The 21112-nt window shown below is 37.6% G+C and overlaps 1 protein-coding gene across 3 annotated transcripts in view; it reads left to right on the top strand.

Annotated features, from left to right (window-relative positions):
- Positions 1 to 21112, top strand: part of EEFSEC (eukaryotic elongation factor, selenocysteine-tRNA specific) — a 133004-nt gene that overhangs the window by 49575 nt on the left and 62317 nt on the right. For all 3 annotated transcript variants that reach the window (XR_004242339.1, XM_032120745.1, XM_032120746.1), the window contains one exon: positions 16960 to 17601. Coding sequence is in view for 2 of the 3 variants with exons in the window: in XM_032120745.1 (XP_031976636.1) it covers positions 16960 to 17601 (642 nt within the window). In the remaining variant the exon portion in view is untranslated. The remainder of the gene's footprint in view (positions 1 to 16959; positions 17602 to 21112) is intronic.

Raw genomic sequence — 21112 nt, forward strand, 5'->3', positions numbered from 1 at the left:
TGATTTAAATTTTTATAGTTATGTGCAGTGCTTTACAGTACACATGCTGAGTTTCTTGCTGTTTTCCTACATATGAAGAATCAAATTTGCAGGTTAGATTTATGTTGAAATGTGATTATATTTTAAGTTTTCATTTATGTCTCAGTTGTGTGGTGATAATTTTCCCCAGTGTGAATATTGTTATAAATATAGTTTTAAACCTATTGGAGCCATACCTATATCTGAGCATGGCCATGTAGAAATGAGTCTTGTATCTTCCTAATGTTTTGTGGACAATTAACATTCGTTGGTAATCTTTGTTCAGAATTTGGATTCCTGTGTTTTAAGTTTTTGAAAGTAGTGGATTTCTTAGGTTCAGCCTGGGATCTGAAGGAGACATTATAAACATTTAATAGTTTTAAAAGAAACTATTAGAAACTACAGTATCTGTGGCATGTGCTAGATGTAAGAGGTTTTTTATATTTTCATTTCAGAAGAGGGTTGTTTTTTTTTTTCGAGAAAGCTATGAAGATGAGCCTTTTTTTGTGATAAAGAGTGAGCTCTAGGATCTGTTTCAGATTCTGTTTAATCTTAGCTTTAACCTAGTTAAGATTTAATTCTGTATTTAAATCCCCTTGCCAACGTAATTTATTCCATCTATTGTTTTTTTACCTGTGTTTGTAAGTCAGGTACTAAGACTCCAGTAGGTTGATAAAGAAACTAAGAACAGCATGTGGAAAAAAAAAAAGTCTTCTCCAAATGTAGCAATTTCAGCAAGTGGGATTTGGTTTGAGAGGCTGAGTTTCTCTCTTACACTGATAGTACCAGGAAGGTACTTTTCAGAGTGCACAGAGATGGCACAGCAAGTTTTGGAAGTTGAGTGTGTTGGGTTTTTTTGGTTTTTGTGGGGTTTTTTTTTAGGGGATGGTCGTGAGAGTGTGGTTGTTAGATTTTTCTACAGAAACTAAAAGTTCAAGTCACAAAGGAAAACAAATTCATGGAGATGCTGATTATCCCAGTTACCACTCAAATAATTTGCAGCCGTGAGAGCTCAGTGTTTGTATAAAGCAGACTGCTGTGCTTTAATGATGGATTTAGTTGCTTAATTGTAAAAAATGGCCAATGAAGTATTGTAAATGTGTTTTATTTTGGGACTAAGACTTTCCCCCTGTTATATTTAAAGAACACATTAGATGCATTTCTCATACGCAATTTTTCATGTGGCAGTTCTACCTAGATTGAGTTTGTAGTGCTCTGATAATGATCAGAATTCTGCAATAAAGAAAAATAAATCAGAATTGGAACAGGCAAATATTTGTGCTTTTGAACCTGCAGGGTTATTTTTTTATCTTTTTTTATTTGTTCATAAATAAAAGAAGCTTTAGTTTCTTTGAAGCAGACATCTCTCTGCAAATGGGAGAAGCTGAAACCAGCACAGGCAGGTGTTGAGCAAATGTCTCCAGTGAGCTCTCACAAGGGTTGTGTTATAGATTTTTGATTGTTTTTATTAGTCTGCTCAGAATCTCGCCTCTCAGGTTTGTACTTAATTGCTGGGTGATTCTGTGGCATAAACATCCAGATGTCTACCTGTTGTTTAAATCTGATTCCAGCCAGTCTTCCAAGCAAGACGTGTTTATCCCTTGTACATCCAAGGCTCACTCAGGTACCTTCTCCTCAGAGCTGGAATGTTGTTGCTTCAAGGTAATTTTAACTGACAAATTTACAAGACCACACACTTGGGGTATTTAGTTGTACCTTTTGAACCACACTTACAAAAATGTAGGTGTTCCAAAAGCATGAACATTTTCAACCTCATCAATTATTTTTAATATTAAAAGTCAGCAGATGGAGCCAAAGGCTTGTAGAAAAATGACTTGTGCTGAATGTGTATTAAACCACAAAGCCCAGTAAGTTTAACTAATAATGTTTCTACTAAAATTTTTAACAGCAAAGCTATTTATTTGCTGCTAAACCTTATACTAGCATCCCTTTTTCATCCCCTTGTCTCTGTGCAGAGTGAGAGCTCATCCCTTCATGTACCAGGGGTCTAAGAAGACTAAAAAGAGTGAAGTTTCAGTGGGAACCTGATTTTCTTCGTAGATTTACATGTGTGATGTTTTCTGTGGCAGTGTTCACTACTTTATCAGAAAAAATGGTGCTATATTTTGTCAATATTTTTCCTTCTCCTGTGAGCATGGTAATTGGAATCCACTATTGAGGGTTAGACTGGAATTCATTGCAACCTCATTTCTATTGTTGCATGGTTGGTAAGGTACTGGGGTTTCATGTTTTTCTTCTGAAACGACTGAAATAAGTCATTTTAGAAGAAATTTTGCCTTACATAACTTTATATATATATATATAAATGTTCATATTTTCCTTAGATAACTTGTCAGATTTGGTATTCTAATAGGCTAACCTTATGCTTTTTGTTAAATATTAGCATCCTTTTGGGATTTAAAAAAATATTTTCATAAAAATAAGGGATGTGATGTTTTGTAAACAGTGTGCAATTTATCCCATTTTTATAAAATAAACCCCAAAGGCAACGTGGTACCTACCTTTTGTAGGAAAAGGGGAAAAACAGCTTTCATAGTTTTAAAATATGATATCCAAAGGGTATACAAAAAATTATGATGGCTGAACAGAGGATGTTTCAGTGGTACAGTACTGTTTTGTCTTTTAAGAAAGAAAAATGAAAATGTTAAGTGACTAATGGCAGCTGTTTTGTCAAACTTTATGTAAAAAACTTTCTCCTCTAAATCTAATTTTCTGAAGGAATATGAAATGTACCTATGTTACACATGAAATCTAGAGCCAGTGGGATATAAATGGTATGCTTAAGCATTGCATGTATATTTTTTTCTCATTTTTGTTTTACTGATTCTTGAAGCTCAGTCTCTTCAGTTTGAAGCAAGGATCCTTAGAGAAACTTGTGAAACTTGGCTTACTGGCCAAGTTAAAAGCTTTTCTTATTTTTCTGTTTATCTTTGGCCTCATCTCTGTTTAAATTATCTTTCCTGCACTCCTGCTGTTGAAAGACAGTGATAAAACTTCCACCAGTTGTACCAACTTGCTGACTTAATTTCCTCTAAGGAGCATTGGCTGTAGTAGCAAGAGTTTCTAACATTGACATTTTTCTTTCAAATGATAGCGGTCAGTTTTTAGTTTCAGATTCACTCTGGACTTATTCATAGGCTTTTCTAGTAGACATTTTACTTCCTAAATGTGTTCAGTCACTTCCAGTGAAATTATATTTTCCTTTCAAGCCCCTTGCATTGTGCTAAAAAACTCATACAGGACTGGGACAGTGCATCCCAAATTACATCTTTATTCAGTCTCCAAGTAACTGAATCTTGCAGTCTCACTGTGATATGAGTATCTTCTATGTTTACATTTACTGTAGATGAACATTAATGCATCTTTTAATACAGAGAAAATAAACTGATAACAGAGGAAGGCACAGTGCTTTTTGTTGTATTGGAGCTATGAGAGCTAGTGAGTAGGATGAAAAAAATCTGCAAATAAGGAAGCCTGATCATGAAGAAGTACTTAAAAAAATCGTATGAAACTTTTAAAAAGACATTGCCTTCCCAAAAATCCAAACACCCAACCCTAACTATCTAGTTTCCAATAATGAAAAATTTTTGCATTGCTGGATAGGCTAGATAAGCTTCTTTGGACTGGATTCAGTCATCTCAGAGAATTTTTTGTGGCCTGCACACTCTGGATTACATGTAATTTAAACTTTATTATAAAAAGAAAAGGTTCTAGCTTTCAGGACTTGGAAGGGAGTGACAGTTGCAGTTTTCCAGTCTTGAGTGCATACAGAGCATTTCACATGTGAAATCTTCTCCCAGTCTTGGAATGTTAATTTTGAAGCCTAATTGTGTTACTTTGAAATGTCATTGGCCATTTTAGGGAAAGTTGTCTCAGCAGGTGTGATTGGGCAGCTACAGTCCTGAGACCCATAGGACAGGAAGTGACAGATTGTGCAAGGAAAGAAATCAAGCAGAAGAGAGATACATAGTAAAAAAATATAAAGGAAATGAAAAGCTGGTTTTTGGTGTGCTGCAATACCACTTAAAGACTTGTTCTTCACTCTGTGAAATACCTTTATGTGCCAGCATTAATAGGCTACTGTTCTTTCATAGGTTTCAAGTTGCCCCCATTACTTTTACTGAGCTTCTCTGCTTGGTGCTTTGCTGTTAGGTGTTCTTACGGATGGCTCTGGAGCTGCCTCCTCTGTTAAACATGTGTGTTGTAACCTCAGTCAGCCTATTTTTAAGGTTTCATCATGGACCACGTCTAGCTTCCTTTTAAAAGACCCATAATGGATTAAAATTATTTATAAATTGACAGCTCTTTCTCCTGACTGATGCCTGTTTCCTTATCATTGATATTATAAGTGCCCAGCGCCGATATTTGTCCTATTTGTCAGAAAATACTCTGATAGCATGTGTTCTAAAACAAAACAATAAATAAAAACACCAACAAAAGCAAAATCTCATTTTGTTCATAGTTTATCCTGAATCTTTCGGTAAATGTTGTATTAGCCAAGAGAATGCTGTTGAGCATTCTCTGTACCTCAGTGGTACTTGCACATCTCTGCACAATGGGCCAGTTCCCTTCCCTGAGTTGCAGTGGATTTCCTGTGTTTCTGTTACAGGTGTCTGTGATAACTTGGTACTGGAAAATGAGGCTGCCTGTTTTAAATAAGAGATTAATTTGCATAGGTACTCAGAAATAGTAAAATATGCTGATGATAGCTGTAATTTCTTTGGATCTTGATGAAGGTTTTAAAAATCATGTCAATAGGACTGCCAGTAGAAAGTGCCTGTGTGGAAAATATAGAAATATTTATTCACCTGATTACAGCTGACAGGTTTAGGCAAATAGATAATAGAAGATTAGAAGTGTTTAGAAGATAATAGTTTGTACTTCCATCATTTGAATACAGCTCCTGGCTGTCATTGTCAGAATATACTAGGTGTGCTTGCAGCATGTATCAGGAATTATTTCTTTTATAGTCAAACCTAGGGTTTTTCAAATTGGACAGCTCTTCCATAGCAAGTTAACAAATCCTTGAGAGGCAGAGAAGTCACAACTCTACGTCTATTGTAAATGCTTGTTGTATCAGAGGTGAGGGACCCTTTTCATGAGTTAATCAAAAAGACCTATGCAAACAAGCAGGAGGATTTTTTCTTCAGTCAGTCACTACAGTTACAGAGCCTGACATTGTTAGTGAACCTTCATGATCTCATAGGCTACCGCAGACTCTTGCGCACCAGACCCCTCTTAATAAAAACGTGAGGCACTGGATACACAAATTCATAGCAGCTGTCACAGCTGGGCTGTGGTGAAGTTTGGTCAAGACCCTTTGAACTTTTTATTTCACACTAATCCCATTTAGTGTGATCAATATAAGGACCTCCAGCTCCTAGGTCTGTTAATTAGGTGTCAAGTGTTGGGTTGGCCTGTGTCAGGCTGTAAAATACAAACACAGAAGAGACTATCAGTAGGGAAGTAAAGTGTTTATTGTCTGAATGTATAAGAGTGAAAAGTTGCCTTCCTAGCCTGAGATGTCCTTAGGGATCTTAAGGGTCTTTTGTTTCTCTCAGTAAGGTAATTGTATAGTTAAATATGCATTTGACCAAAAATAGTAGTGCAGTTAGGGGCTGCAGAATAATGTAAAAGATCTAGTTCTGCTAATAATTTAATGCTAGAATACCTCTTTGTCTACCTACCCCCATGCCTTTTCCCCTGATCATAAATACACTTGATTGCTCTGGTAACTATTTGTGTTGGGTTGCTTTAAGATGGGAGTCCTTTCTGCACGTGTATGTCTAAAATGAAGTTTCTTCTAGGACTTACCAGTATTAATTTTAACTTATGCTTTGTAGCACTCAGGGAATAGACAGGATAACTTAGATCTTCATTTCCCCATCTCAAAGAATCTCAGGAGGTTTTTGAACTCCCCCATCTTTAGTTCTCTATCATTCAGGGAAGAGTAAATACGTAGAATGATATTTCAACTTTCATACGTTTTTGGGTTCTTTTATTTCAGTCTTTCAGTGACAGAAAGGACTGGGGAGTTGTGAGTAGTTTGTTTCATCTCCTTTGAAGAAAACCTAAAATTTATAATCCCAGATCAGACCTTTCCTATAACTCACGCAACTCATCCTGTTAACTGTTTTAATATATGGCACCGCTATTTCATTAAACAACATCCAGGAATAATTAGTTCAGCAACGATGCCTCGGAACAAAAGCCCTTGATTTCGTTTAACTTTATAAGTTGGTCTCTTTTGATCTGCAAGAACACATCTGGGGCCTTTAAGAAAGCAGAAAGAAAAATATTAAATGTTTAGTAAGGCTGTTGGTGAAGGTTTCAAAGCACAGTAACCCTTTGGTACCATGATGTAGCTCAGAGGCAAAAAAGTGTGAATTTTTTATTTCATAAGCTATCACATAGCACCTCTGTATAGTAAATGCAGTTTTTGTTAGCTGATGACGACTGCATTTTGCCTTTATGTCCAGTTTCATAAGAGGGAATATCTTCATTCTTTCCCCACTTTTTTTCATCCATTTTTCTGACCTTTTACCCTCATTTTCCCTTGGCTGTATTTGAATGAAGTAATCAGGATCATTACTGTAAACTTGACATTTTTTTACCAGGTATCTCTGCATTAGAATTTATTTTTGCTGCATCAAACTTTGCGCTGTACTGCTTTGTTCCTTTAATAGCTTACTGTTATTTGCCAGGGTGGTAGGGATAAATAAATTTTTTCTTTACTCTAGACTTAGCTGCTTAGATTTTGCAAATATCCTACAGTCCAGAGGATATAAATTTACTCATCTAATCTTAATCACTGTTACTGACTTGTAATAGAAAATTGCTTACCAGTTGAACTCTTTAAAATTTGCCACTAAAAAAATCCTGCCTCGAGGGAAAGCTATAAAGATTTTGTATGCCAATTGTTTTTTATTTCGTAAACTAAAAAGTATGGTGAAAAATACACGTCTGATAGTAATTAATTCCTTTTTCTTTTCTTCTCCTAGCAAAGGTAGCCTTTGTTTTGACTGTAATTAGCAGAAGGAATTCACCAGGAGTAGCACCATATCATTTGATTTGTACTGCTGTGCGTGTTGTGCTTGCTTGTTTGCTGTATTGCACCCGAGTGCTGCTGGATTTATATTCCAAGCATTTCCTAGAAAATGTACAAATCATCACGATTAATGTTAACGTTTGCCACAGCTAATGAAGCCTACCAGATCTCTCAGTAATTATTCATCACCTTTGTTTCATTTTGTATAAATCATGGCTTCTATTAACAAGCTTGTTTTAGAGAAAGGACAGGAGAACTTCGTTCATGAGAAAGAAATGAGCAAAACAACTTTTTTTTTATTTCTCCCCTTGACCTGTCGAAATAGAAGTGAAGAGTTGAAAATATTATTTTTCATTCCAGGTTTTATTTTTAAATGCAGCTTTATGTTCACTCTGTGTTTGTTTTCCTTAGTGAGCCTTTAACTCCAAGGTTGTGACCCAATAATGACCTCCTTTTCCACTCTCAATTGCTTTTGACCTACTCCAATAAGTAAAAAGAAATAACCCAACAGAAGGGTAACCAGATCACTGCTACCACACCAAGGAAACAGGCAGGCTTTGGGATGCTCTTCTTTAATCTCTCTATCCACAGAGCCTTCATTTTAATTTGCAAAATTGAACCCAGATCGAGAGCAGTAAAGCCTGAATACGGTAAATATTCATGCCTCAGTGATCTAGAGTGGCTCCATTACATTTCAGAGATTGAGAGAATTACCTTTTGGATTATGTATATTCATGGGCTGATTTTTATTTGAGATATAATATTACTCACATTGGGCTACATGTCGCATATTCTATCAAAACCAGCCTTCTCACAAAGCTCCAAATGTTCCTTACACGTAAAAGTTTTACTTCTTTTCCCTATAGTTTCCTCCCTTTTATGCTTTTCAAAGACTGGTAGTAAACAAATTTCTTTTAAAGAAGAAGGGAAAAAAATGCCAGTAGAAATTCTTCTATAAAACCTTCAACCCTGTGTTTACTGTGATATATTCTTTTGCATGTGACTTTGAAGTCTCCAGATAAAAGTATTATTATTGTTCTAAACCTAAATCTATTTGGAAAAAATAATTCAGTTTGTTCTGTTGGAAGAAGAAAATTCCAGACAGGCTTTCTTTAACCTGTAATTTTGCATTGGTTTTGACTTCTTTTTTTTCTTTGAAAAATGTTTTATTGAAATATTTTTGATAAGTTGCAGAAATTTTAATTGGAATGTAAATGTTAAGCTGCTTCTGTGTCATGGTTTTACTATGGGTCTGACACTCTCTGCATAGATACTTGCTACCTAAACTCACTGGCATTATACTGTGCTTTTAAAATGCATACTTTGTCATCTGTAGTGATAGGTGGCACAAGCAGTACCACTTAATTTAGGATACTTGACATCTTAATATTCCTTTCTTGTTACCAAAAAAACCTGCTATGAGATATTTTAGTCATTTGGAGATGAAAGGATTATGGTAGGTGTCTGCCTTCTGCATCTTTCCACATATCTAGGGACTGTAGGGATCTATTCCCTACCTACCAGGCATTTGATGTGTATGGCTCTTAGGCTTTTCTGGCCTGAGGACTAAAATGGGATGTGGTCCTCTCCTGGGTGAAAAGATTGACCCAAATCTACAAGAGGCAAAGCAGAGAGAAAATAAAAGTGCAGTGGGGCTTGGTACCCCTGCTGAATGCTGGGCAGAGGTGAGGGGTGGGAGCCAACGAGTGTGTTAAGGACGTGTTTTACTGGGAAATGCTGCGAGGGCAAATGGTGCTTGAGCAGCCCAATTGTCTTCTGGGGCAGAACACACAGGCAGGAAGAGTCATGACTTGAGTGAGGTTTGGGCAACATCTCTCACAGCATTCTCATGTGGCAGCTGGGGAGGGATGGGATGGATCCAGGGGGTTCAGTGTGAGTTAAAAGTTGCCTGGAGTGGTTGAGTCTATTGGGAGCTTTGCTGTGGATGAGGAAAATTGCTATAAAATTATAATAATTCTGGAAAACCAGCCTTTTGCTCTCAAAAACTGGGCATTGGTTTTCTTTCCTTGGGAATTTGGATCGTGACAAATGATGCAGTTGAGTTTATCTGCAGTGAGGTGTAATGCCATGTTATATCACAAGGGTGACAAGATTACTGGAGTTTACCAAATAAATACTCCAGTAAGATAGCCTACGTGTAATACAGTGGGAATTTGATGGTTTACAGTAAATAATGAATTCCGGGCAGTTCAGTCATGAGAAGAAAATAAATAGAGGATAGTTTTTTTTGTTCAGTGAGATTTGTCCAGCCTATACATGGGATAGATTAGGTTCTGTTGAAAAAGTTTGGGATTATATATTTAAAGGCTAGAGGAGACTGCTTAAGCACAGGTCACTTAAGTTTACCTGCAGAATCCTAATCTTAACACTTGCTAATTTCTGATTTGTGATTGTCTGCATAAATATAGCATACATGTAATATAAATTAAAATTATGGTGTTAGAGTATCATAAGAGTAAGGTCATTGACCTGCTTCTTTATTTACTGGGTGCATAGTCATATTTTAGATGCTGAGAAAGGAAATAAGCTAAATGGATTTTCGTATCCCCTTTTATATTGCTTTATTCCAGTGTTGCAGTGCAGGCTCTTCAGGCAACGGTGTTATTTTATCCAGAAGGAGGAATATGTTAAATAAAATCTGATAGCACGTGTGTGGTGTTACATAAGCACCACAGTGGTCATATGGTGAATGCCCTTATAAACCTCACTTTAAAAAAATTGAGTTAAAAGAATCATTCAATGTGAAATAATTTTTTCTCCAGATGCTATATTCCTTTCCCACATGGAGGTAAGTGAGGCCATGGAGAAATAATAGATTCTAGAAATATTCAAGGTCTTTCAGAAAATTGCTACTAAGCCACATGATCTTGCTGGAACCCACAAACTTGGAATTATTTCTGACTCTTTGAGGTTTCTACTCTTTGTGGCTGGTCCTAGCTGCTTTTGTGATGTTGGCCCAGGAGAGAAGGCTTTCCACAACCTGAGCAGTGGGCAAAGTTTGCATTGTGTGATTTGCTGTTCTATGGTGTTATTGACAGCTCCTGTATTATTGACACCACCTGTTTTACCTTCGTTTTATGCTGTTTTGAAATCCCGGTTAAAGTTGTCAAACTCATGAGTTACAACATGAACCACAAAGGCATCTCAGAGAATCTAGAAAATAGTTGGTACATAATTTCTTAAAATAAAAGATTTTTTTGATTTCTTAATTCTGGTGGCTCATTGTTGCTCTCTTGTGCCTTCACAGCCCGTATGTCCTTTCAATGCTTTTGAGCAGGAGTGGTTTGCCAGCTTCACTGAATATGTGGCTGCTTGCTCATCTATGGGATTTGGCTTTGCCATCCTCAAAAAAGCAAAGAATTTGACATTCTTTGTGTTTAGAAGAGAATTTATAAAAAGATCTGCTTACATGTAGGGAGCAGTTTTATGTCTGAATTGGAGCTTTGCTTCATTTCAGTTGATGTGCTTAAACACAGGCTGACTGAAAACTAAAAGTTGCGGTAGCCTTTCAGACAAGAGGCCAGTGTAGTCTGGTATCTTCTGACCACCAAGAGAGGATACTGGAAGAAAGAAAACGCGGTACCTTATTCTTTGAGTTTCTAGTAGATGAATAGGAGGAAGGAAGTTCTTGCTTTCAAAAGCAGCAGGTATGGGATGCATTTTGGTCATGCACTTGGGAGTTTGCTTGCTCCCCTTCTGCTTATAAAGATGCACTTCTGGATGATACTGAAGGTAGTGTTTGGTGTATTTGGCACTTTGTTACAATGTATGGCCAGCTTATGCTTCTCAAGAGTGTTTTTTCTTGCTAGGGTGCTGATTCTGCCAGGCTTGCACTTGGTGTATTTTTAAAGCTCGGGGCTGAAATGGTGCTTTCTTAGTTTCAGTTTGTTCTTGGATGTAAGTTTAAAGATGCAGCTCTTAGCGACTGGGCTCTGAAGTTGATTTTTATTTTTAAACTTGTTGGGGTCCTCAGTATTTGAAGTGGGGTCTTTCTTTATAATGTATATGCAATACTCCTTTTATAAATACTGCACTCATAATTATTTTCTCTAACACACTATTGAGACTAATTATTTTAACTTTGCAGTTTCTCATCAGCATTGCAGGGAAGCATGGTTGCTGTATCTCATCTCAGAAAGATGCACTCAGCATTGAGAGGCAGCAGGATGGCTAGGTTTTTATCTAAAGAAGCTATGAGCAATGGCATATGGCTGATAACTTAATGGAAGTTGGATAAATAAAGGAAAAAAAAGTCTGACATATCAGTGCAAAAAGTCATTAGTGGACTTTTTCTGTATCCTGTTTTCTATTAGTCCGTAGTAAACTGCTTTGAAAATCTTAGTGGGCTTTTCCTTTGGTCTTAAAATAACGGGTTCTCTTATATTGGATACATTTGTTTATCTCAAGGGCTGAACTGTTGGGTGCTTTTGATTTCTGTTTTGCGTTTTTCAATCTGCATTTGAACACAAACGTTCTTCTCACCCTTTTTATGGTTCTTTACATAATGCTTTAGGAACATTATTGCGATTATACAAATTAAAATTTAAAAAGGGAAGCAAATCTCTGCAAATGATGTAAGATTTCAGCATGAGGCTCTTGATTTATATGTTGACATATAATCAATTCCCCTGTGCCATAAGAAAACAAAATGTGAGTGAATTTCTTAGCAAAGTCTGTGGCAAGTTTTGTAATGGTAACCCAAGTTCTCCATGTTTACCTACATGGTTCACATGCAGTAAAGCCTGTCACTTTAAAGTTCATCTCAACATTGTTCACTTTCTGTCTCTGTAGACCTAATTTTCCCACTGTGAGTGGATTGCTAAAATGGGCTTTGTGCAATTTTCATGGACAATGTAAGATAGAAGTTGTTCTCCAGACAGCAGTTTGAGGACTAAAATGGGGTGCTTGAAATAAATGCAAAGAAATGCCAAACATACTTGTGATAGCTGGTCTCAGTTACAAATTCCTGTTGATCGGGACAGTGCTCTGAAGTATTTTACCTCATTCTGGTGGTGGTAGAGGTGTGGACTGAGTGATCCAGCCCCAGCTCCCTGCTTGAAAAATCCATTGCTGTATAGCTAAAGAAAATATGTGAAAGCTTAGAACTGTGTTATAGCTTGTAGGGATCCCTTACACAGGGAAACTAGATATGCATAGGAGAAACAAATCTAATACTGGAGGTCAGTTGCATCCTTTTCAGTGCTTCTGGGTTTGTATTTTAAAGGCCAGACAAAACAAAGATGAATTTTACTTATGTACTTGAGCCTCTTGAAGACAAATCCTACATTTGGAGTATTTTAAACCATGTGCAAATGTCTCTGTCAGTCGGGGTCAGAGTGAAATGGAATGAAATACTGTACTGATGTTCATGGTCTGCTCAGAAAACAGGAAATCAATGATTTAAAGCTACTCTGGCTCTTGTTATTTGATCCAGTGGGTGCAGACCAACTCCCTGATTCACTTCTGTACTGGTTCCATGTCTGACCTTTTGAAGGAGATGCAACTCCAACTCACTTTGGGTGATCTAACCCACCTCCCAGTCACACTCTGGCATTGTTCTGGTCAGATTCGAATTCCTACAAACTTCATGCTCTTGGAACAGAGGTTATGGTCAGTTAAGATACTGTGCTGTGTGCTCCTTTGACAGTTCTGGCACTGAGAACAGGAGGGGAAGAAAGGAATGGGCTCGAATGTGTTCTTTCTCTGATAGGCCTATGGAAACTTCAGATACAATAATAGATGCTAATTAGAACAAATATAGATGGGCTTTTAAAATAATCTGCAGGGCCCTGGATAGATCAGCATGGGGTGGTGATTCCCAGTAGGTTGAGTGATGCAGTGTCATTTTCTCCTCATGTCTGAGGACAAGCAGACCTGTCTGAAAGCCAAACACAGCTACACCGAAATCAGGTGATTCTTAAAGCTTGGGGAGAGCACAGCCAGGATGTGCAGGGCTTCCCTCCTGGGAGAGAGCTGGGGGCAGCACAGATGACCGGCTTTGGTTGGCGGGGGGGTGGGGTGGGTGCATCTTTACATGATTCTGCAAATTTTCAATGTATTTTATATTAGGATAATGTTTTCTGAAAGAGAATTAGTCAGGATCCAAACTGTTCTTAAACTGGCATTTGAAACTGTGAAGACCATGAGCAAATGTATCAACAGGAGCCTCATCCAACACTGGAAAATACTTCTGTGTTCATACTCCACTGCAATGTTTGTCCTACACATAGGAATTACAGCAAACTTTCTCTCATGGGAAGCGATACTTTTCAATTGTATATTGCTTAATGTAATTGAACACTGAGGAATGTGGCAGATCACACCTTATATTCTGATATAAGCCAGCTCTGTACGCCATGGTTGAGAACTGCAAATCACAATTAAAAAAGATTAATCATGTGAAGTGAATATTTCAAAAGTACTTGTTCATTCTCCTTCTGATCGTTGTTTATGGGCTGCATGTCGAATGCATCAATCCTAATCATTTGAGTTAATTTAAGAGAAGAGAGTAGGCATAACACTGAGGAAAGTTTCATGGATACCTAATTAAAAACAAAGACGTGTTCTGAGTATATGCACGCAATGTGTTTTATAATCACATTTTTTATTCTTAAATGTTATCTAAATTCTGTTAAAGATATTTCAGATTAATATATGTAGACTGTTTCTGTAATACTTTCATTCATCTGTTTAGGTGGGTAATATAATAATAATACATAAATAATTATATATATAATAATATATAAATATAATAACTGGAATGCTAATAATAAAGTCTTTGTGACTTCATTTAAAATAGAAAACTAGACAGTTCTCTTGTGCATCTTCTGGTTCCAGTTTTGTTTTGAGGAGTGACACTGCTGGTAGATTCCTTAGTTCTTGCCAATTTATTGACCCCATCCATGGTTGTAGAAGAGGAAAGATTTACTGCCAGTATTATCACATGTGAAATCACAGAAGTCTTTGAAAATGGGTTGGGCTGTTATTTTTCATATGGCAGTTTAATTCTTGCAGTGCTTGCAATGTCTCTGAAACATGTTTAGAAAACTTTGCGTTTTTTCCGTTTTATTTTTCTTCTTGGAGTCCGTAAACATTACTTGTATTGCCATTGTTGCAACTGTAACAATGATTGAAACTGGAGAGGGAGGGGGAGTGGATGAAAGAAGGAAGGGTTTGGGAAAGGTTTGATTCAAGCTCCTGTACTTCCAACCTTTAAAAATACAATTATGTAAGTCAGTAGAAAGCTGGGGGTAAATGCTAAATTGTTTCTCTCCAGTTTATCTATATGGGTAGTACTGCTGAGGAGGTTTAGCTAAAGGGATAATGAATATATTTGAGGACAAAAATGCTTGAAACTGAAACTACCAAGTATTTACAATGGCCTTTTAAGTCTGTTTTGACCTTAATTAATTATCTTGACGAACTATTTTGGTTTAGGCTTTTTTAGTGAGGGTTTTTTCCTCTTACACGAACATACTTCTTGATCTCCTTTCTCATACTATTTTGTGGATTCTTCAAGAATTCACAGGCATTGATGTGGCATTTGATTTGAAAAATGTTATAACAATAACATTATAATCTGTAAAAGGGTGTTTCTTTTGGTTTTGGTTAGCAGCCAGAGGCTCAGGGAACCCAAACAATATTTGTAGTGGTGAAACTCATGGGTATTGTTAGTTGTATAATTATGATTTCCAAATGGAATACAAGGTTTTGTTGTTTTCCAGAAGGCATGTAGCTGCTACATTTTTTCTCTCTTTTTTTTTTTTTTTTAACAGCTTTCTGTATATTGCCTGTGACCATTTTTTGCTGACTTATTTGGAGGCCTCTTTATATTTCAGTTACTGAAGGTATTAGTTCAGCCAGAAGACTTTCCAGCTGCTCCTCTATTTTGATCTAAGTTTATGCAATTTGTTCTCCTCCGAGTCCAGTGATGTTGGGAATAGGCATAGACAGATTATCTGGAGCCAAGTGAGATGTCCTCCATACAGAGCAGCAGGCTTTGTAGGAAAGGAGAAGGTGAAAAACATTGTTTTATTTCCACTTACTCATTGCAGCTAAGATGCAGGAAAAAAGCTGATATTTTCAGTATTATGAATTACTGAGTAAATAGCTCCGTGATTAAAATAATTAAGTTCCCTAGACTGTATTGAACTGTCCAACCTAAATGCTGTGCTCTGACACTGTGTCACATCTGAGGATGAAGCCCAGCACTGCTGAGTCCAGTCCTTTGGTTTGGCATTCTCTTCATCAGTGCTTGCATTTTTTGGTTTTTTTTACTTTCAGGAGTTAGAAGATAAATGGGTGAGCTGGGATTAGAAGATGGGCTACTAAGGGACATGCAGTGGTTGGAGATTGATTTAAGAACAGTTCCAGCTGAGTAAGAAAATAAAGGCTTGAATGCTGAGAGTTGCACAGTAGCACTTGGCACGAACCTTTTCGATAACTGGAGAATTGATGCTAAGTAAAGGGAGAGGGAAGAAGAAACTATACTGAGAGTTGAGATCTGTCCTAGCAATGTTGTTGTTGTTCTATACGCTCACAGTATAATCTATTTTATATAGATAAAAGCATACTAAAAAAGTTATCTCTGGAATTGAGCATTCTCATGGTGAGTTCAGTTCTTGGATCTGAATGTTGAGGTCTCAGCCTTTTATAAATGCTGTATATAACTTTACTGTCATAAGGACTTTTGTCCAAGTATATAATATTTATTTAGGAGATAAATATTTTTTTTATTGCCAAAGATATAATTTCAGTATTAAAAGCTACCTAATGTAGGGACTTGAAGCAGAGTGGTTACCTATCCAAGCACCCAGCATTAGCACAAATGCAACAGGTGGCTGTGTTACCAGAAAAAAATTTTGGTTACATGCAACTTGAGGGGATAGGGATACTTATTAAGGGTGATGGTTTGCTGAACTGAAAAAGAAAAAATGCCAAAATGAATCCTTGTTAAACTAAACCGGTTTAGTCTGATCAAGCTCAGCCTAGACTGATCTTTAAAAGCTATTTAATTCTTGTCCTCTTCTTGAAATAAATATTACAGTAGCAAGCTCATTAAGGTCAAAGTTTGATAGCATCTGAGAAATTTTGGTATAAGTAGTGTTTGGCGCTTCACTTTTCCTACAATATTCCTGAGATATGGAGCCGCACATTTTGGTGACAGCAATGCTAGCTATATATGAACACTCAAATCTTCCTAAGAAGGCCTTGAGGATTTTCTTTTTTAGTATATGGAAAACTATAGACTAGGAGAGGGTAGGCTTTTATATTACTAATTATTTTGCAGGGATGGTTCGTAGGAGTTCATTGTGCAAACACATTACAAGTTTTTTTTGCTCTGAACATTTTACAGTTTAATTCAACTATGTCAAGGAAGTGTGTGAAGGGATTTTTATGGAAGGGCTGGGAAAACAGGCACATGGGTGCATGAATGGGTATTGTAGTGCTATACTTCTGATGCTGCAGATGCTTGAGGGAGTATATTTAAGCTATTCCATGGTGTGGGTATGTCTGATTATTTGCAGATAGTATTGAGGGCACTGCAGCACAGATGATGTAAATATCGACACAATTGTGGTCATGCCAATCTTCCAGTCTCATGAACACAAAAAGAATAAGGTAGAGGGTACAAATATGTGGTAACTTTAAATGATGGAGTTCTCAGTCTGTTGGCTTTCTACTTTTTGAGTTGTGGACTCTCCTAGAAGGTCACTCATCTTACAAGACAGCAGGCTGTCATATGTGGCTGATGCATCACCATATAAGTACATATCATGTGACATAAACATGTATGATGCACTCATGTGCAATTAATTGTTTCATTCTTTTTGTTCCCCTTTCATCCGTAGGTGACAAAGAAGGTCAAGTCCATGCAGATGTTCCATACTCCTGTGACTTATGCAATGCAGGGTGACAGAGTGGGTGTCTGTGTGACCCAGTTTGATCCCAAACTGCTGGAACGAGGCCTAATTTGCACCCCAGATTCACTTCACACCATCCACGCTGCCATAATTTCCTTGAAGAAAATTCAGTATTTTCGAGGAGCCCTTCAGACTAAGGCCAAGTTCCACATCACAGTTGGTCATGAAACAGTTATGGGAAGAGTGATGTTTTTCAGTCCAGCCCCTGCTGACTTCAATGAAGAAATTCAAGAAAATGTTTTTGATTTTGAAAAAGATTATCTTTATCAAGAGGAATATTTGTCCAAGGACTTGGTTTCTTCAGAGGAGAACAAAGAAAATGACCAGGCAGGAGAAGTCCAGCTCCCAAAACAGCAGTGGGCTTTGCTGGAGTTTGAAAAACCAGTCACTTGTCCTAAACTGTGCCTTGTGATCGGCTCTAAGCTGGATACGGATATTCATGCCAATACCTGCAGGCTGGCATTCCATGGGGTACTGCTCCAAGGCATGGAAGACAGGAACTACACAGAGACTTTCCTTCCAAAGCTGAAAGTGTACAAACAGAAGCACAAAGAAGGACAAGTGGAAAGGGTAAGCTGTCTCTCTAATGCTATACACGGGAACTAGAAATGCTTGTCCTGTGTAAGTACATATGTTGGTGGGCTACAGAATTGTCACTGCTGTGTTCCAGAGCCTTTACACAGGTTTTTCTGATGTTCATATACCAGATGTATTACATCTGGTCTCCTTGCAAACAGAAATCACTGTTTAAAGGGACTGGTTTATTCAGTGCAATCCAGTATTGAGTAATTTGAGGCTGTTTTTTCACTGATCCTTTTGAAGTCTGATCAGTGTGTTCCTCCCAGAGACTGGCTTTGTGCACCTTTCTAAGTGACCAAACTTCCAGCTTTTCACTGACTTCTTCTACACAGTCTGCAGTACATTGAAAATATAAAGACAGTAGAAAACACAAAGTAGCATTTGATCAAATAACACAAAGAACACAAGTGATTATCTCTTTGTATTTCTACAGTTTAATAAGTAAGAGCATTTATTTTAGCATGCAAAAAAAAAGCAATTTCCTACAGGATGCCTTACAAGTGATAGCATGTTGACGTTGGAATTGGGTTCATGACACGGAGAACTTAAGCTGTGCTTAAGGCATGTTGTTTCTATGTCACACAGGTAGTAATCATCATCATCATCATCATCATCTGCTATAGTGCTTGTATTTTGACCCATCTCAGTGTGGCAGAAGACAGAGGTGCTTGGTGGAGGAGTTAGCAGCTACGGTGGAAATGAAAGGGGATTTGTTTGTACTCTGCCATCAGGGTGGAGAGATGTGCTCTTTAGTGGTTTGGTGTTACATTGATGGCATAGGTTCGGCCTTGGTGGTAGTTACCCTTCAGTCAACAGTGGGGAATCACTTGTTTGTACATAGCGTAGTGGAATTTTTCATGATGAATAGTTTAGGTGGAGATGTACAATATATAAATGACTTAATTGTTTACCCCTTAATGAACAGAGTTGATGCAAACTTCAGCGTTTGTTTACTTGATGTATTGGTATGATCGGTGATCTATTAAATATTGGATAAAGAACTCTTTTAGGGTTTTTTCCCTAACTCAAACTTCGTTGTTTGAACAAAATGTTTAGCATTCTTCTTTTCAAAATTCTATAAAGCTGAGTTGAGGATTGCATAACATCTCTGCTTAATTTGCTATAGAAGACTAAACACTTGGCATATGATACCATGTTTGCAAAGTATAATGCAAAACTTCTTGAATATTGTTTGTTTGCTTTACTAATTTAATAGTAGGAAGATTCCTGCTAGGGCATGATTAGTGAGGTTCTTCAAAATGCCTCCCTAAATTAATTGATCAAATAGCCAATTGATATTTCTTCCTTTTTTTCCTGAGGTTTCTGTTGCATTTTTAGCTCAACAAAAAACCCCAACCAAACCAGAAAATGAGTTTCTCCTTTGAATTTCCACTTCTGATTTTGGAGGCCTTTTATTTCAAAGGAATAACAGACCTGTGGCATTGTGTTGGTTTTTTGGACGCTGGTTTTGTCAGTAGGAAGGGAGGTAGTTAGGAGGGAGATGTCTGTAGCTTTCTGAAAATTTTATCTTTATTTATATGAGTTATCTGAAACACCCAAAATCTGCAGTCACTCCTCACAATTTTGGTAGCAGGGGTACTGTCTCCTTTGTTTGATGTGTCCAGCTGCCTTTCTTTCTAGCTGGCGGAGATACTGAATCAGAACTAGGAGTCCAGAGTGTTCTGAGCTCGATGCTGCGGAGAAGCTCTAGACCAAATGTATGTCTGTCATTCTTCTGGTGCTCTGGAGCTTTCTGAACTCATGAAACATTAGCATTTATCTTGGCTAGAGATTGACTCACTTGTGTGTGGCTCATGCTGCCAGGATCCAGTGAGACCTGGCTTACAAAAAGAATGGGAACAGAAGTTTGTGTGAGCCATGGAGACATATGCTTTTCTCTAACTGAGGTGAGCTGGTCCCACATTCTTTATTTTTACTCCCCATACGTGGCACTGATCTATGGCACTTGAAAACTTGCCGAGTACCAACTGTGTGAGTTGTCTGATGGGGTTTAACAGAGTTTGCTGTTAGCTCTGGTCATACAATTTCAATTGTTTTTATTTAGTGTTATTTTCAAACTGTTTGCCAGTTTATATATTCTGCTCTTGATTTTACTGTGTAAATAATGGAATAATGTTAATCAATTACACATACTTTATTTTCTGGCCCAAAAAATAACCAATGAACATGGGTTATTTAATATTTGACCAACAGAGTAATTTATTAGGCTATGTTAGTGAACTGTTTTATCTTCCTGTGCCTTTTAAAATGTAGATCAGGGAGGTTTATTGTTTTACCCTGCTTTTGTCTCACAGCGTGCCCTATATATGTGCCTTGATCACTGTGTGTATGGATACTCATTGGTCCTGTAAAGGGACAGTTGCCATCAAGGAGTTTCTGCAGCTTTGTTTGCACCCAGATTTTGCCTTCTGTGGTACTGCAGATGCTTGGAGCTGGCATTTTCCCTGATGCATGCTGAAGGGATGATGGAGCAAATAATGTAAGAAAGGCTCATGGTGTAAAGTCCCAGGAGCACTCAGGGACTTGGAAGAGTTGGTGGGAAGAGGATTGTGCCAGGTATAAAGGGCCTGCTGGGGAAGTACTTACAGCCAAGGTGGCCGCTGGTTAAGTCTGCTTTGCAGAGCACAGCAGCAGGAACAATTGGGTGGTACAGAGACTTATTTTTGTACACAAAGTCACCAGCTAATAGAAAATCTGAATCAGCTGGTTCCACCCTGCTGCTGATGGATGGCTGGAGATTAGGATCGCTGAATTTAGGGTGTCTATTCTTGGCACTGATACAGGAAAATTTCTTTCTCTGTTGAGCAAGGAAGCTCCCCCCTCCTCACCTTCCCTGGGGAGGCATAAAATAATAATAATAATAATAATTAAAAAATACATGTTACCTTTACAAGAACAGAACTTTTCCTTCAGAGAATACTGCTGGGGAAAATTAGCTGCATAGCTTCCTGAAAGGCTGGGAGAGAGGGAGGCAGGGGCACGTAACGTCCGCCTTCCCAGGTTCGGGATAGAAACATGCTCCCATAACTGGGATGCAGTGGAATTCAATAGTGCCCATTTGTAAAACATTGCTGCTAATCTGATGTGGGGTCTCCCAAGCCCCCCTGCTTGCTGCTGGAATTAAAATAAATTCCCTGCAGTTTAACTACCAGTTTACCCAGGAGAAATCAGGCATTTATGGTTTGGCTTTTTGTTCCTATTCTGATTACTTTCTGAGCACTGATGGAATAGCAAGAACTGTAAATTCATTACGTTTCAGCATCACGGTATTTTTCTCATGTGCCCCTTGTGCACGGCACCCTTCTGGATTGTAAGGTTAATTTTTTTTTAATAAAACAAGAATATTTATTCTCTAGCATTTTTTTGTCTCTCTACAAGGAAGTGTGACAGTTTTCCTGTTTCTCATAGAAATCAAATCCATGGAAACTATGGCATTTACTACACCGTATTTTAAAGTAAAAAATCATACTTAAGCTAGCGA

The sequence above is a fragment of the Corvus moneduloides genome, chromosome 11, assembly GCF_009650955.1.
Source record: "Corvus moneduloides isolate bCorMon1 chromosome 11, bCorMon1.pri, whole genome shotgun sequence".
In the NCBI taxonomy this organism is placed as follows: Eukaryota; Metazoa; Chordata; class Aves; order Passeriformes; family Corvidae; genus Corvus; species Corvus moneduloides.